The following is a 15084-nucleotide window of genomic DNA, read 5'->3' on the forward strand; positions in this document are numbered from 1 at the left end:
ACGGTGCCATCTCTGAAGCTGAGACTGCCCAACTGATGGTGCCATGATTGTAGTTGGTGACTTCAACCGTGATAACTTAAAAGCAGTTCTACCACGGTTAGACCACCGCCAGTGGGCTGATATCGCCTCCAACCGTGCATCTTGGCGCCTCACAGTTCGGCGGGCAGCAACCTCCTTTGAAGAAGACCGCAGAGCCTTCTTCACTGACAAAAGACAAAGGAGGAAAAACCCAACACCCAACCCCAACCAACCAATTTTCCCTTGCAACCGCTGCAACCTGTCCCGCATCGGACTTGTCAGTCACCAACGAGCCTGCAGCAGAGGTGGACATACCCCTCCATAAATCTTTGTCACCGAAGCCAAGCCAAAGAAGAAGAGAACAACAGGTGAACTTGCCACCAGAGCAGAGAACACCCTGGATCAGGTGTACACCAATGTCCCTGGTGTGTACAAGGCTGCACCTCGGTTACTCAGATCACATAGCAGTCCTGCTAACCCCGCTGTTTCATGGAGGTGGCCACCTCCAACGGTCATGTAAACATAGAGGAGTACACGAACTCAGTGACTAGCTACATCAGCAAATGCATTGAGGATGTCACTGAGATCAAATGCTTTACAACCAGGGCTAACCAGACACCATGGATGGATGCAGAGGTCCAGGCCCTTATCAGAGCTCATGATACTGCCTTCAGGACGGTGTGTAGGATGGCACTAAGATCAGCCAGGGCTGAACTCTCCTGTGCAATCTGGAAGGAAAAGCAAGGGTACATACAGAAGATCCAGACAGCTGTGCGACACAGGAGACACATAGCGCATGTGGCAAGGGATCAAGACTATAACGGATCACATCAACCTTAAGAATTAAAAACAAAGACACCTCCCTTCCGGACAGACTGAACACTTTCTATGCATGGATCAACGAGAAGAGCAGGCCAGCGCCATTTCCCCCTAACGAACAGGTCCCCTGCATCACTGCAGCCAAGGTGAAGAGAACCACTGGCGTCACTAGAGGGTGCAGAGCGCTCCGGCCGACACGGTCAGAGGGGGTGACACCAAAATGACTGTCTATAAAATTTTCATGCAGTATTTCAGCAGAAAATTTTTATATATATATATATATATATATATAAAATATATCCCTGTTGTTAGTTATAACAAAAACATTTTTGAAACCCCAATATACAAGGCTAAAATTCTATGGTAATTTAGTTTTTGAACTTTCTAATCTCTGACCCCCCATTCGAGCACCACCACCACCTGCCCCCAGCTATGCATTACCTCCGCCACAATCCACCCCACCCAGCACTGCTGCCGCCACCCAGGACGAACAAGGAACACACACCTATTTCTTCTACGTTCAATATACTCGGTCCAATGGGGCTGGGGAAGAAGTTACCATGAGTTACTGCACCGAGTGGGTTAGAGCACTGATCTTGTAATCCAGGTGTCGCGAGTTCATTCCTCTCTGGGGCTTCATTTCTGTGAGGGGCACTGGACAAAGTTAAAGAATTTCATGTCTGCTACATTCTAAATGTAGTATTACATGACAATAATGGAACCTTTACCTTTAGTGATGCCACTGTAGAGAACTCTATCTAAGGTGAACCCACTGTTGGCAGTATTGAATTTTCCCTGTTGCCAAACATTCCTTCCCATTAAACAAATTTATGGGCAGTGAAAGTCAGTCAAAAACAATATTGTCTAGCAATGCCATTGCCCTGCAACAAAGAGGTCCTTTGGTGGTGGGTTTTTTTTAGATATACTGGTCGAGTACCCCTTATCCGAAATCCTAAACTTTTTTCCTCCGTGGCCCCATAAGGTAATACGTAAGAGTTCAGAAATCCCGATCGGAGAACGAGACGTAGCAGTCGGAAGTAATGCATTATTGAGTGTAGATTTTTTCAATACATGTCTACCTCAGTTAATTTGTGCATATGTAAATATCTGTATTGTGATGTGAATGCATGCATTTTTAAATCTGAGTGAATGAGTGTTTTTTTTAAATGGTGTTCCAAAATCAAAAAAAATCCAAAATACTTCTGGTCCCTGGTGTTTTGGAGGGGTACTCAACCTGTACAGCACAATAACAGGCCCATCTGGTCTATGAGTCCCTTCCTGCCCCACCCCTCCCCCCAATAAACCTACAACCCTTGTATGTTTTTGAAGGGTGGAAGGAAACTGGAGCACTGGGAGGAAACCCACGCAGACACGGGGAGAACGTGAAAACTCCTTACAGACAGCACCTGGGTCGCCAACCATAACACTAGCTGTGCTAGTGACTAGACTTCTAGCTAAACCACTGGGCAAAAGTAGTTGAAAACAGGGGTGTTGGAACTAACTTCCCAGTTGCAAAATCTTCAGAGATAAGTGTATTCAGCATCTTCAACCTATTCAGTCACAGAATTAGGTTAGATAATAAGCGCAAACAATTAATGTGCATTTGCCTCATGTTCCTCCAAGACTTTACTTAACAAGAAGGTCTCATTCGTGAGAGTTCTAGTTCATGGTTACTCATCGGCTTCAGGGATTGAGTGTTCCACATTCCCATTCACCTTCGCATGGATATGACGTGCTTTCCAATCACCTCATTTTATGTACCCTCATTCTGGATTCACAGACCATGGAAAATTGTTTCTCATTTACCAGATCAAATACTTCTACCATTTTAAATAACTCAACCACATCAATCCTCTGTTTTGGAAGTCTTCCATGATTCACTTCCACACAGTGGAGGTCTAACCATATATCCCTTACATGACCATGCTTTCAAGTTCAACAGAACAGCTCATACAAATCCTCCGTGGCTTTATTATTTATTTAACAACAATATCTACTTATTTTGATAGTGTATGTATATATACTGTGCATACAGTTTGTACATGCGTTGTCTGTATGTGCATTTGCGGTGTTTTCATACCAAGGACCAGAGAATGCTGTACTTGTACAATCACATGATAAATCAACTTCAATTTAGTCAAATGCTGTACTAGTTTCTTCATGTTGTGTTTTAAAAGTTGATTGTGCCTTTGCAAAGCTGATTTCCAGATGAAACCAAGCTCTTCACTGATAATTGAGCCATGTTATGTGCGCATTGTTCATCATCTGTATTTATTTTTGGGAGGTAACTGGGTCCTAGTGGAAAGCCAGGCCAAGTTAACAGATCCGCCAGGGACTGGCTGAACGGCCAATGAGAAAGGAAGGAATGAGTGGCGCACCCTTGCTTCCTTTGCATTTATGAGTGCTGTAGTGCACTGCCCATATCAATCTACATCACTGGTCACAGTTTAACCCATGAAGCTAGGGTTACCAGATTTGTCAAATAGAGATACTGGACACCCTGTTCAAATTATTTCTAATTTGCATATATGTATGTACATTGCTATAAAATATTACTACATGGGGAAAAACTTGTATACTAAAACATATTGGTAACACGATCACCTGAATTAAATTAAAAAATTGAGTCTGGTTAATTTTACGCACACAAATAAATTTACAAAACACAAATGAAAAGTATTTTGCTAGCTTACCAACACAAGAATTGAAAAAAAAATCAAGCCTGGTTATTTCACTGATCCGCAAGCAAACGTATAACTAACGAATGGCTGGCTGGCGGTGACCAGCGGCTGCAGTTAACTAATGCACACGTGACAGGCTTCAATGAAATGTGCCAAGTGGGTATTCGCTGACTGCAGTTTCAAACAAGTTAATTACTTGTTGCAAATACTTGCTGTCTTCGGGGGTGACTTCCTTCAGCGTAATAGTGGAGACATTAAACGTTTTAGTTTTAATGAAGTAAAATTCAAGACGTACAAATAAAATTATTGAAAATTTCAAATCGGACAGCTCTAAATTGCTGAGTTATGCAATTTATTTTTTTAAAACCTTAATTCATCCTGATAAAATCAATACAGAACACAGGACAGAATCATTAAATATAGGACCTGTCCTGTACATACGGGATGCATGGCGACCCTACATGAAGCTCTAGTATAATTTTGGAGAATCTACACAGCACAAGCTCGAAAACTATTGCTGGTTGGTTGCCTTAAAGTTCACACTGTACTGCTCAATAGGATCAGACAAAAATTCAATTTAACTGGAGTACAACTCCTTCCATTTAGTAAATGCAAATATCTTGAAATTGTAGCAAAATACAAGGCCTCAGGCCCAAAACGCTGGTTACATACCTTTGCTGCATAACAAACACTGCGTGACCTGCTGAGTTTCTCCAAACCTCTGCAGGTTTCCTTGTTGAACTAACATTTGCCTTTTTTGTTTGTTGACTTCCCTGTCTGACCTTTACAGAAGCTGAAGTACTTGCAGTATAACCCAATGCCCCAATATGAGCTTTGCAAACACTATGCACAAATGCATCAGAGCATTTTTATAGCTGGTATAAATAACATTTTGAAGTGAAACACAAAACTCTGCAGACGCTGTGATTGTAGCTGGAGGAACTCTGCAGGTCTTGGAGGTAAAGAGATTATAATCGATGCTTCGGGCCTGAACCCTTCTTCAAGGAAGGCGTAAAGAGCAGGCAGGTACCCGAAGTAGAAGGGACGGGGGAGGAGTACGACTAACAGACAAAAAGTGTTGGATGGATATGACAGAAGAGAATGAATTGGAGGGGAGGGGTGGTTTGGGGCTCTGTGCAACACCTTCTATGACTGCTTTGAGAAGGAGAACCCATCAGTGCCTACAAGAATTCCTGCAAGGCTAAAGACCCCATGATATCTGTCTCTGGTGCCGACATCAGAACATCATTCAAGAGGGAGAACCGTCGCAAGGCATCAGATCCTGACAGCGTACCTGGCAGGGAATTGAATATCTATGTCAGAGGGGGAGCGTGGCAAGATGGCGTAGGGAGTGGACATGCCTTCCCGGTCTCCCCCAGGCAGTTATATAAATACCCGTTTTAAGAATATTTCTTTTCTGTTAAAAGTCTTTGTTTTGTTTATCAATTGTTTTTAGTTTAAAATGGCAACAAAGATTAAGGAAAATAGAGTTCAAATACAGAACAAAACTACACTCTCCGACTTTGGAAGAAACTCGGCCTACTTGCCCAGACAGAACCACGGAGTCAAGGCTGGAATCTTCTTAAGAACGGAGCTCATTAATTAGACTGTCGGATAAGCTGGCCTTGGACACCCCTCTGAAAGATGGTGATGAATATTGATTTGAAATGTTTTATGAAGATAAATTGCAGTAATTGGCATTGGTTGCCCGTGAGTTTTAAAAATCCAGATAACATTAAAGTTTATTAGTGATTTTTTTTGGATGGAATATCGGAAGGGTGAACTTATTATCTATAAATACAGAACAAAATTACATTCTTTGACTTTGGAAGAAATTTGACCTATTTGCCCAGACAGAGCCGGAGTTGGTGCTGGAATTTTCTCAAGAACAGAACTTATTAAAGTTGATTTCGGACTCCTTTTTGAAAGATGGCGACGAATGTTGATTTGAAATATTTTCTGAAGATAAACATATATATGGAACTCCTTGACCTGCAATAAGGTTTATCAGTGATTTTTTTTTGGATGGAATATTGGAAGAGTGAATTTATTATCACAAACAGATTTTAATAGTTTTGAAAAGGTGTTTTTTAAACTAAACAACAAGATCAGTTTAATATTGAGAAAATTGGAAAAAACGGAAACTTTATTAAATTTGGAAACTCAGTAGAAAGAAACTATGAACAAGATTGATGATTTATAAAATTAAAGTCGAAGGAGCAATGTCCAAGAAGAGTTAAAAATTTTGAATAAGTTTTTCTTGAAAATAAACAATAATTTCAACTTAACATTGAGAAGATTGACAAAGTGGAAAATTTGATATTAAATTGGGAAACATAGAAGAAAGAACTTATGAATAACATTGATGCTTTAGAAGATCAAGACCGAAGGAATTATGTTCAAGAAAATTTTAAAAGATTTGAAAAAACTTTTTTTTGAAAGTAAGCTACAAATTCAACTTGAGACTGAGAAGAATGGAAGATTCGGTGTTGAACTGGGATGTTCAGAGGTGTTTTAATTCAGTGGATGAAATTCAGGAAGAAAAAATTCAGAAAAAATTTTTAAAAAAAAGCTTTTATTGATTGTAAACAATGTTTAACTCAGTGTTGGGAGGGTGGAAAGGGTGCAAAATTTAATATCAAGTTTGGATTTTCAAAAAAAAAGAGTTTATGAATAAGATTGGTTAAATTGATGGACCGGGGCTTTATGGATATAAGAAATGATGATTTTTCGGTTTATACGTGTATTTTGTCTGCCTGGGGGGGGGGAGGGGGTGGTACTTCTGCTCCCGAAAGTCATATGCCACTTGTGGTTTATACCACACCCATTTGGGTTTTTGGGAATTAACCACCACAAGGTGGTTTCCTAAGGGGTTAGGGGAGGTGGGGGGGCGGTGAAAATTTGAAAATTATTTAGTATCTATTATGTAATATTATACTAAGTCAATTTGAAATGAATGTATGGAGATACTATAAATAAATTTCAAAAAAAAAAAGAATATCTATGTCAGCCAACTAGCTGGAGTCTTCACGGACATTTCCAATCTCTCAGTGCTTCAGCCAGAGGTTCCCACCTGCTTCAAAAGGGCATCAAACATTCTGGTGCCCAAGAAGAAAATGAGCTGTCCCAGCGACTAGTCCAGTACCACTAACAGTGATGAAATGCTTTGGGAGGATGGTCATGGCCGAATGAACTCGTACCCAAGTAAAGATGTGGACCCCCTGCAATTCGCCCATCGTCACAATCACTCCACAGTAGATGCAATATTGTTGGCCCTCCACTCAGCTCTGGATCACCTCAGAAACCACAACTCATACATGCAGCTGCTCTTCATCGACTACAGCTCGGCCTTCAACACCATTATTCCCTTGGTGCTAGTAAAGAAGTACCAAAACCTGGGTCCCTGCACCCCACCTTTGCAACTGCATCCTTGACTTCTTCATCGGAAGATCACAGTAAGAAGGAATTAGAAACAGCATCTCCTCCTCAGGTTTACCTCAAGGATGCGTGCTTAGCTCACTGCTTTACTCACTATACACCCATGACTCTGTGGCCAGGCACGATTCCAATGCAATTTACAAATTTGCCGATGACACCACATTTGTCGGCAGAGTCACAAACGACAATGAAGAAGTGTACAGGAGGGAGATAGATCAGCTCATTGAGTGATGATGTCATGCTAACAACCTTGCACTCAACACTAGCAAAACCAAGGAGATGACTGTGGACATCCGGAGGAAATTGGGAAAACACGACCCAGTCCTCATCAAAGGCTAAATAGTGGAAAGGGTCAAGAAATTCAAATCCCTGAGTATCAACATCGACAGGATCTGTCCTGAATCCTTCATGTTGATGCAATCACCAAGAATACTCGCCAGCGGCTATATATTGCTAAGTGTTTGAGGAGATTCAAAAACTTTACAGGTGTTCAGTAGGGAAAATTTTGGCTTGTTGCCAATGCGCAGGACAAGAAAAAAAAACCCCAGAGGGTTATTAACTCAGCCTGCAACATCATGGACACTAGACTTCACTCCATCGATGACATCCACAAGAGATGGAGTCTTAAGAAAACAGCCTCTATCCTCAAAGACCCCCACCACCCAGGCCATGCCCTCTTCACTCTACTATAATTGGGAAAAGGTACAGGAGCCTAAAGACGAGAACTCAGCGGCACAAGGACCGCTTCTTCCCCACTGCCATCAGATTTCTGAATAATCATTGAATAAGAGACTGCCTTGCTTTGACTTTTCGTGCACTATTTTTATTTATTTTTGTAAGTGGTTTATATAAATCTTTCCATTGTGATGCCACCGCAAAACAATGAATTTTGTAACTTGTTCATGACAATAAATTCTGATTCTGTGGAAGCAGAGTTAAAGGAGGAGAGAGAGCACCCGAAGGAGTAAAATAATAGTTTGGCACATACTAGAGGGACCGAAGGGCCTGTTTCTGTGCTGTAATCAAGTCAGGTTTATTGTCATCTGATTGGACAAGTACAACCCAACAAAACAGCATTCTCCTGTCCTCTGTGCAAAACATGCAGACACACAACCAGACATAAAACACAGACAAATAATGCATATGCAGGACAAGTATTTCATCTATAAATAAACAAGTAAATAAATATTATTTTGTACAAATGAGAGTCTCAGATGGTTGGTGTGAGCAGTTCCTTTGGTCATGGCCTGTGGGGAAAAAGCTATTCCTCAGCCTGGTGGTGCTGGCTCAGATACTCCTGTATCTCTTTCCTGACAACAGGGTGGAAGGGGTTATCAATGATTTAACATGCCCTCTTCAGACAATGATGCCGATAGATCATGTCGATGTGTGGGGAAGACTCCAGTATTCCTCTCTGCCACTCTTACGGTCCTGTAGATTGATCTCCGATCCATTTCTCTGCAGCAACTGTACCACGCTGTGATGCAGCCAGCCAGGATACTCTCAATAGAGCTCCAATAGAAGGTTGACATAATGGTGGCTGGTGGCCTTGCCCACTTCCATCTTCTCAGGAAGTGCAGTCGCTGACAAGTGAGGAAATGTTGAGTGTCCACGATAGGTCATTAGTTAAGTGAACTCCAAGGACTTGGTGCTCTCTACTCTCTATACTAGAGTTATTGATGTGTCGTGGAGAGTGGTCGTTCCTGGTCCTCCAGAAGTCCACGATCATCTCCTTCATCTTGTCCACGTTGAGACTCAGGTTGTTACTCTCGCACCATTTCACAAGATTTTCCACCTCCTCCCTGTAGTGAGACTCATCATTGTTGCTGATGAGATCAACGACTGTTGTGCCATCTGCAAACTTGATGATGCTGCTGGAGCTGGTGATGCAGTCGTGGGTCAGTAGCGTAAACAGGAGCGGGCTGAGCAAACAGCCCTGAAGTGCGTTAGTACTCAGCGTGACGGTGCTCGATATTCTGATACCGACCCGAACAGACTGTGGTCTTTCCGTTAGGAAGTCCAGGATCCAGTTACAGAGAGGGGTGTGGAGTCCCAGCGAGGAAAGCTTCTCCACCAGCCTCGAGGGAATGAAACAATGAGCTGAAGTCAATGAACAGCAGCCTGGCGTATGAGGGATCCTTCTCCAGGTGGATCAGGATGGAGTGAAGCGAGAAGGCTATACCATCATCTTTGGAATGGTTCTACAATAGTGGGTCTATGTAGAATCCAGTAGGGTACCATCGCTTGAAACACCATGAAGATTTGGTCTATTCTCTTTACCCACTTGTGCTTTACACACTCAGAAGGATCTTAGTTCAGATTCTAGACATGTGAATGGTCCAGAACGAGTACCCAATTGACATTTCCATTTCAAGGAGAGGGCCCTGAACTGTGTAACTATAATGTACAGCTTGCAATAGCTGGGCGGGGACACACTTACGGCAGTGCAAATCGTAAACCTTATCGCATTAATTCACAGTTCAACGCCGTTTCTCTTTTACCAGCCATGAAGTAACTTGCACGGTTGAAAATATACAGGTGAGACAAGGGTAATACTCGCTCTCCCTGTTCAAAACATCAATGTCCCAAAAAAGATCTAAATGAACTCAGTGCCACAGTTTCATGTGTTCGTGTCCGTGTGCGCGCACACACACAATTTTGATTACATCCCTTGGGTATATAATGTTTTTTCGTGTTATTGTTTTTGAATTGTTGAGTCTCAAAATCAAGTTATTTTCACAATGAATCTCACTAACATGAGCTGTCCCCTTGGTCATTTCAACATGTACCCAATGCTGGATTAATTGGAACGTAAAGACCGTTAAACAGATTTTCCCACCCCACTCTACTAACTCTATTTCTATACATCAGATTTCAGATTTATTGTCAAAGCATATACATGACATCACATACAACCCTGAAATTCTTATTCCTGTAGGCGAGGCAGAATTACCACTTATTGGTAGTTCAAAAAAACTGTTCACAGCTTGTACACGTAAACAAAGAACTGTAAACAGATAACAATGTAAACAAACTGACTCTGCGATACAGAGTGAATTTTTAAAAATCAAGCAAGAGTCCTTAAATGAGTTTGTCGTTTAGGAGTCTGATGGTGGAGGGGTAGCAGCTGTTCCTGAACCTGGTGTTGTGAGTCTTGTGGCACCTGCACCTCTTTCCTGATGGCAGCAGTGAGAACAGAGCATGTGCTGAGTGGTGTGGATCCTTGATGATTGCTTCTGCCCTCTGACGGCAGCGTTCCCTGCAGATGTTCTTGAGAGTGGGGAGGGTTTTGCTTGTGATGTCTGAGGCCAGGGATCCTCAAACATTTTAGACCATTGACCCCTTCATCGAATACTTGTTCCCTCATCAACCCCGAAGGCATGGAAACGTAGTGTTGGATTGGGGTGGGGGATGTGGGGTGATTGAGGCGGCTCTGGATGGGGGGTTCAACCAAAGATGCAAAGAACATGTACATCTTTCTTCTATGCTAGCCTGTCCTCCCGTTCACTCTCAACTTATTCAAAGGCTGAAGCCAAATATAACTTGGCGGCCACAAAAGCCAGCTCTCGTGAGAGGTTGGCCACTACTGCGATAGGTGCTATTTTCCATTGATCCACCCCCGTTTTCTATCGGAAGAGTTCAATTGACCCCTCATGCTGGCGTTATCAACCCCCTGGCATTTGTCAACCCTTTGGATAGTCTCATCGACCCCCAGGACTCAATATCGACCACTTTGGAGACCCCTGTCCTAGGCTGTGTCCACTACCTTTTGGAGGGCTTTATGCTTGGGGTATTGGTGGGTACAAGTGCAAGAGGTGAGACATATATTCTACATTGTAAGGCACAAAGGAATGTTGATGAGTAGAGATCTTGGCTCCAAGTGCACAGTACAGGCCCTTGTGTCAACCCACATTCCTTAAAAAAAATCCTTAATCCCTCCTGATTCTGTAACCCTCCATCTATGTGTCTGTCCAAGAGTCTCCTAAATGCCCCCAATGTTTCAGTCTCCACTACGATCCCTGCCAAGGCATTCCAGGCACTTACAAGTCTCTGTGTAAAAACGTACCCCTGATGTCTCCCCTAAACATCCCTCCCTTCACTTTGTATACATGGTGATTGCTATTCCCATCCCTGGGATAAAGGGGTCGGCTGTCCACCAGCCGGTTGTGCCTCTCAAAGGTTCCTGAAAATGGTAGCCAGGGTGGTCAGCAGGGTAGATGGAATGCTTGCCTTCCTCTGTCACAACATGAACTATAAGAATTGATACAACTTTACAAAACACTGGGCCATACTTGGATGGGTGCGTGTAGGTCTGGTCACCAAACTACGCAGAGAAGATGGTTGCTCTGGGGTGAGGGCAGAGGAGATTGACCCAGGATGACACCTGGATTGGAAGAATTTCACTAAAGGGAGAGGCTATTTTTGCAGAGTCTGTTTTTGCAAAGGAGAATCAAGTATTGACGTGATGGAAATAACTAAGATTGGTTGAGGTATAGATAGAGTACAGAGTCAAAAAATATCCCATGAATGGGGCATCAGAAACATAGGTTTAAGTTAAGAAGGAGATTTAAAGGGAATCTGAAAGGTGCCTTTTTTGTTTTTGAGAGTGGTTGATTTTTTTTATAATTTAAATTTAGACATATAGCACAGTAACAGGCCATTCCAGCCCATGAGCCCCTGCTGCCCAATCACCCTACAACCCCATACATTTCAAACGGTGGGAGCACTGGGGAATACCCACGCAGACACAGGGAGACACGTACAAACTCCTTACAGACAACACAGGATTCAAACCCTGGACACTGGCTCTGTAACAGTGTGGCACTAACCGGAAGAGGTGGCAGAATCAGATTCAATGAGTATATTTAAGAGAATTGTAGACCGAGATTTAAATGCAAGACATAGACAGTCCTGATGCAGGCAAATGGGATGGGTGTCGATATGCAGGTGGGCAAAGGGGTTGAAATGGTCATGAAAGACCAGTTTCTCAGATCAACAATTCGAATAACAGGGAAAAGATTTCCAGTGACATTGTATCCCCAGAGTGTGTTGTATTCTGGCCAATTCTGGAGGGTGGGCAAAGCCTGTGCTAATAGTGGGGGCTCTGCCCTTTGTCTCAATGGGCATTAGCAAATTCATTGCTGTTTTCAATTACTTTGAGAAAGGAGGGGGAAGTGGAGATGAAGGGATCCAACGTCATCCTTGTTGCCCAAACGTACTTTGTCCCTGCCAGGACCTTTATCAGCATCCAATTAGCAGCTTCAACATGCGCCTGCAATCCAATGCATTATCAAAAGCTCTGGACCAGTGGTTCTCAACCTTTTTCTTTCCATTCACATACCACTTTAATTATTCCCTATGCTATCGGTGCTCTGTGATGCAAGGGATCGCTTAAGGTGGGATGTGAATGGGAAAGGAAGGTTGAGAATCACTGCTCTAAACCCAATTATTACTGAAATTTTTTGCTTGAGAAAAATTGTCATTGGCCCATTTCCTTTGGAGTTCTGAAACCATGCACATAACGAGTCGTTGAGGTACAATTAAAACAGTGGTTTTCAAACTTTTTCTTTCCACCCACATCTCACCTGAAGCAATCCCTTACTAATCACAGAGCACCGATGGCATAGGGAATACTTAAAGTGGGATGCGAGGAGAAAGAGAAAGGTTGAGAACCACTGCTCTGGACCAAACCAAGTTATTTGCAATGATGTTCCAACTTGAGGTTACATAGGGAGGTGAGAATGGGCGGGAAATTGTTACGGAGAGCAGAAACGCCATGGTTTAAAGGGTTATATTATGATAAAAGGTTGGTAGACTAAATGTAAAAGAAAATTAAAGGGACAAGTATAAATAAGTGATTTAGAGTTGAAAAGGTGAGACCAGAACAAAGTCCATAGCCTTATCATTAGGAGATCTATCAGGACAGGTCACAAAAATAAACGATTACCCCAAAATGCTAGTGAGGTGAAATCAAATGAAGATTTTATTACTGAGAATTCAGAGACTTTTTTTTAAAGATTTATAAAGAATCAGATCACCATGATCTAATGAGGGAGAGGTAATCCTGGGGTGTACAGTCTCCCTTGGTTACTGTGTTCCAAACTTCGCTCTGTCGGGAATGCAAGTGGTGAGACAATTCTCACTATAGATCAAGCAGCTCATCCGGAGAAACTCTCAGGTGATGCAAACTCGGCCCCTGAGGAGTTCTGCAATGGAAGGTGGCAGAATTTTTTTTTTTTTAAATCACCCCTCCCAAAAATGTGGAGCTATTTCTAGGGGGAATCTCCCTCACCAATACCCCTCCCCCCCCCCCTCACCCCCAAATAGAGAACGCGCGACGCTTCTGAAAGTATCACCCCGCAATTCGTACCATTCGTTCAGTCGGGGGAACTCGGCATGGTTGCCTTTCCAGCCCGTTGCCATTTGAATTGGTACTGGAACCTCTTGCTCTAGATTTACGGGAGCACAGAGACTTTTCAGGGTCAGTTAGGAATGGTGCTGGACGCAACGCTTCTTTATAGGCTGCTGATCTTTTGCTTTTTCATTTCAAGCCCCGAGGTTTCTAGACCAAACATAACACTATTTGCTCAGATGGGCCAGTTCTCAGGTTATAAAATCTCCAAAAGAGTGTGTAGGAGCCCAGAGGACCCGTAAACCCAGCAGCAATATACTCTCACACGGGAATCAATATCTCTAAAGCGGTTGGCTTTAAGGCATTCACATTTCCCTTTTAACTTAGTGAATGGTCAGTTTAGGTAACACCAAAAGTAATGACACCCCCTCCCAATTTGGCTCGGAGAAAGAAGCAACCCAGGCTTTGCGACTGCACGACTAAAAAGTCAATGCTGACCTCAATCAGACACGCTTTAGCCGCTTTCAGGTGCATTCTCCGCCAAGAATGCGCCTGCAGAAACGGATGCAGACCTGTGGAATGGTCGTTCAGGTGGCAGCCCTGAAAGTGCTGTTGGAGAGCCGCCACGGAGCGGAGTCCAGCTCCTGTCGGGGCAGGGGCGGCTGGCGCGGGACGTCAGAGCAGGGGCAGCGGGGAGGGGAGGCTGTCAGGCATCAGGGGCAGCCGGGAGGGGAGGCTGTCAGGCATCAGGGGCAGCCGGGAGGGGAGGCTGTCAGGCATCAGGGGCAGCGGGGAGGGGAGGCTGTCAGGCATCAGGGGCAGCGGGGAGGGGAGGCTGTCAGGCATCAGGGGCAGCGGGGAGGGGAGGCTGTCAGGCATCAGGGGCAGCCGGGAGGGGAGGCTGTCAGGCATCAGGGGCAGCCGGGAGGGGAGGCTGTCAGGCATCAGGGGCAGCGGGGAGGGGAGGCTGTCAGGCATCAGGGGCAGCGGGGAGGGGAGGCTGTCAGGCATCAGGGGCAGCGGGGAGGGGAGGCTGTCAGGCATCAGGGGCAGCGGGGAGGGGAGGCTGTCAGGCATCAGGGGCAGCGGGGAGGGGAGGCTGTCAGGCATCAGGGGCAGCGGGGAGGGGAGGCTGTCAGGCATCAGGGGCAGCGGGGAGGGGAGGCTGTCAGGCATCAGGGGCAGCGGGGAGGGTGTCAGGCATCAGGGGCAGCGGGGAGGGGAGGCTGTCAGGCATCAGGGGCAGCGGGGAGAGGAGGCTGTCAGGCATCAGGGGCAGCGGGGAGGGGAGGCTGTCAGGCAGCAGGGAAGTTGAGTCCGCAGCTGATTGTCATCCCTTGGAGCCGGCTGCATTCAGGTGCAGAGGGGGACTTCAGTGCTCGGGCGATTATCCCTCTCGGGAGGGGGGGGGGGGGAGAAAGGTACAATATGCAGCTTTACATTGGGGTATTCTGGCCACCTGAGAGGCGTTGGGCTGCGGTGATGTGAAAATGTGGAGCACGTTCAGGGTTTTAGTGCAAGGAGTCCAATGCAAAGAGCAAGCCCTGTGCAAATGGTTCAGTGTTAAAGCTGCACTGGTTTAAAGGCTGTGGCGAAACAGACTGGATGGCTGCCAATGGAAAGGGGGTAATTACAAGCACCAGGCAGCTTCAAGGGGGGGGGGGGGGAGAAAATTAAGCAAAAGGAAACTCACCCATTCTCCAGCAGAGTCATGCACACGACTTCCCGGACGCCGGGGTTTGCAGCTTTGTCCGCCGAGCAGCTCTGCAGATTCCA

General features: G+C 44.6%; 1 protein-coding gene across 1 annotated transcript in view; it reads right to left on the reverse strand.

Moving 5' to 3' along the window:
* The window catches only part of eepd1 (endonuclease/exonuclease/phosphatase family domain containing 1), a 123806-nt gene extending 108728 nt beyond the window's left edge, over nucleotides 1-15078 (reverse strand). The window contains exon 1 of the mRNA XM_069907575.1: nucleotides 15002-15078. Coding sequence (XP_069763676.1) covers nucleotides 15002-15021 — 20 coding nt within the window. The 5' untranslated portion in view covers nucleotides 15022-15078. The remainder of the gene's footprint in view (nucleotides 1-15001) is intronic.
* Between the last annotated feature and the right edge of the window lie 6 nt (nucleotides 15079-15084).

Source organism: Narcine bancroftii, chromosome 1 (genome assembly GCF_036971445.1).
Source record: "Narcine bancroftii isolate sNarBan1 chromosome 1, sNarBan1.hap1, whole genome shotgun sequence".
In the NCBI taxonomy this organism is placed as follows: domain Eukaryota; kingdom Metazoa; phylum Chordata; class Chondrichthyes; order Torpediniformes; family Narcinidae; genus Narcine; species Narcine bancroftii.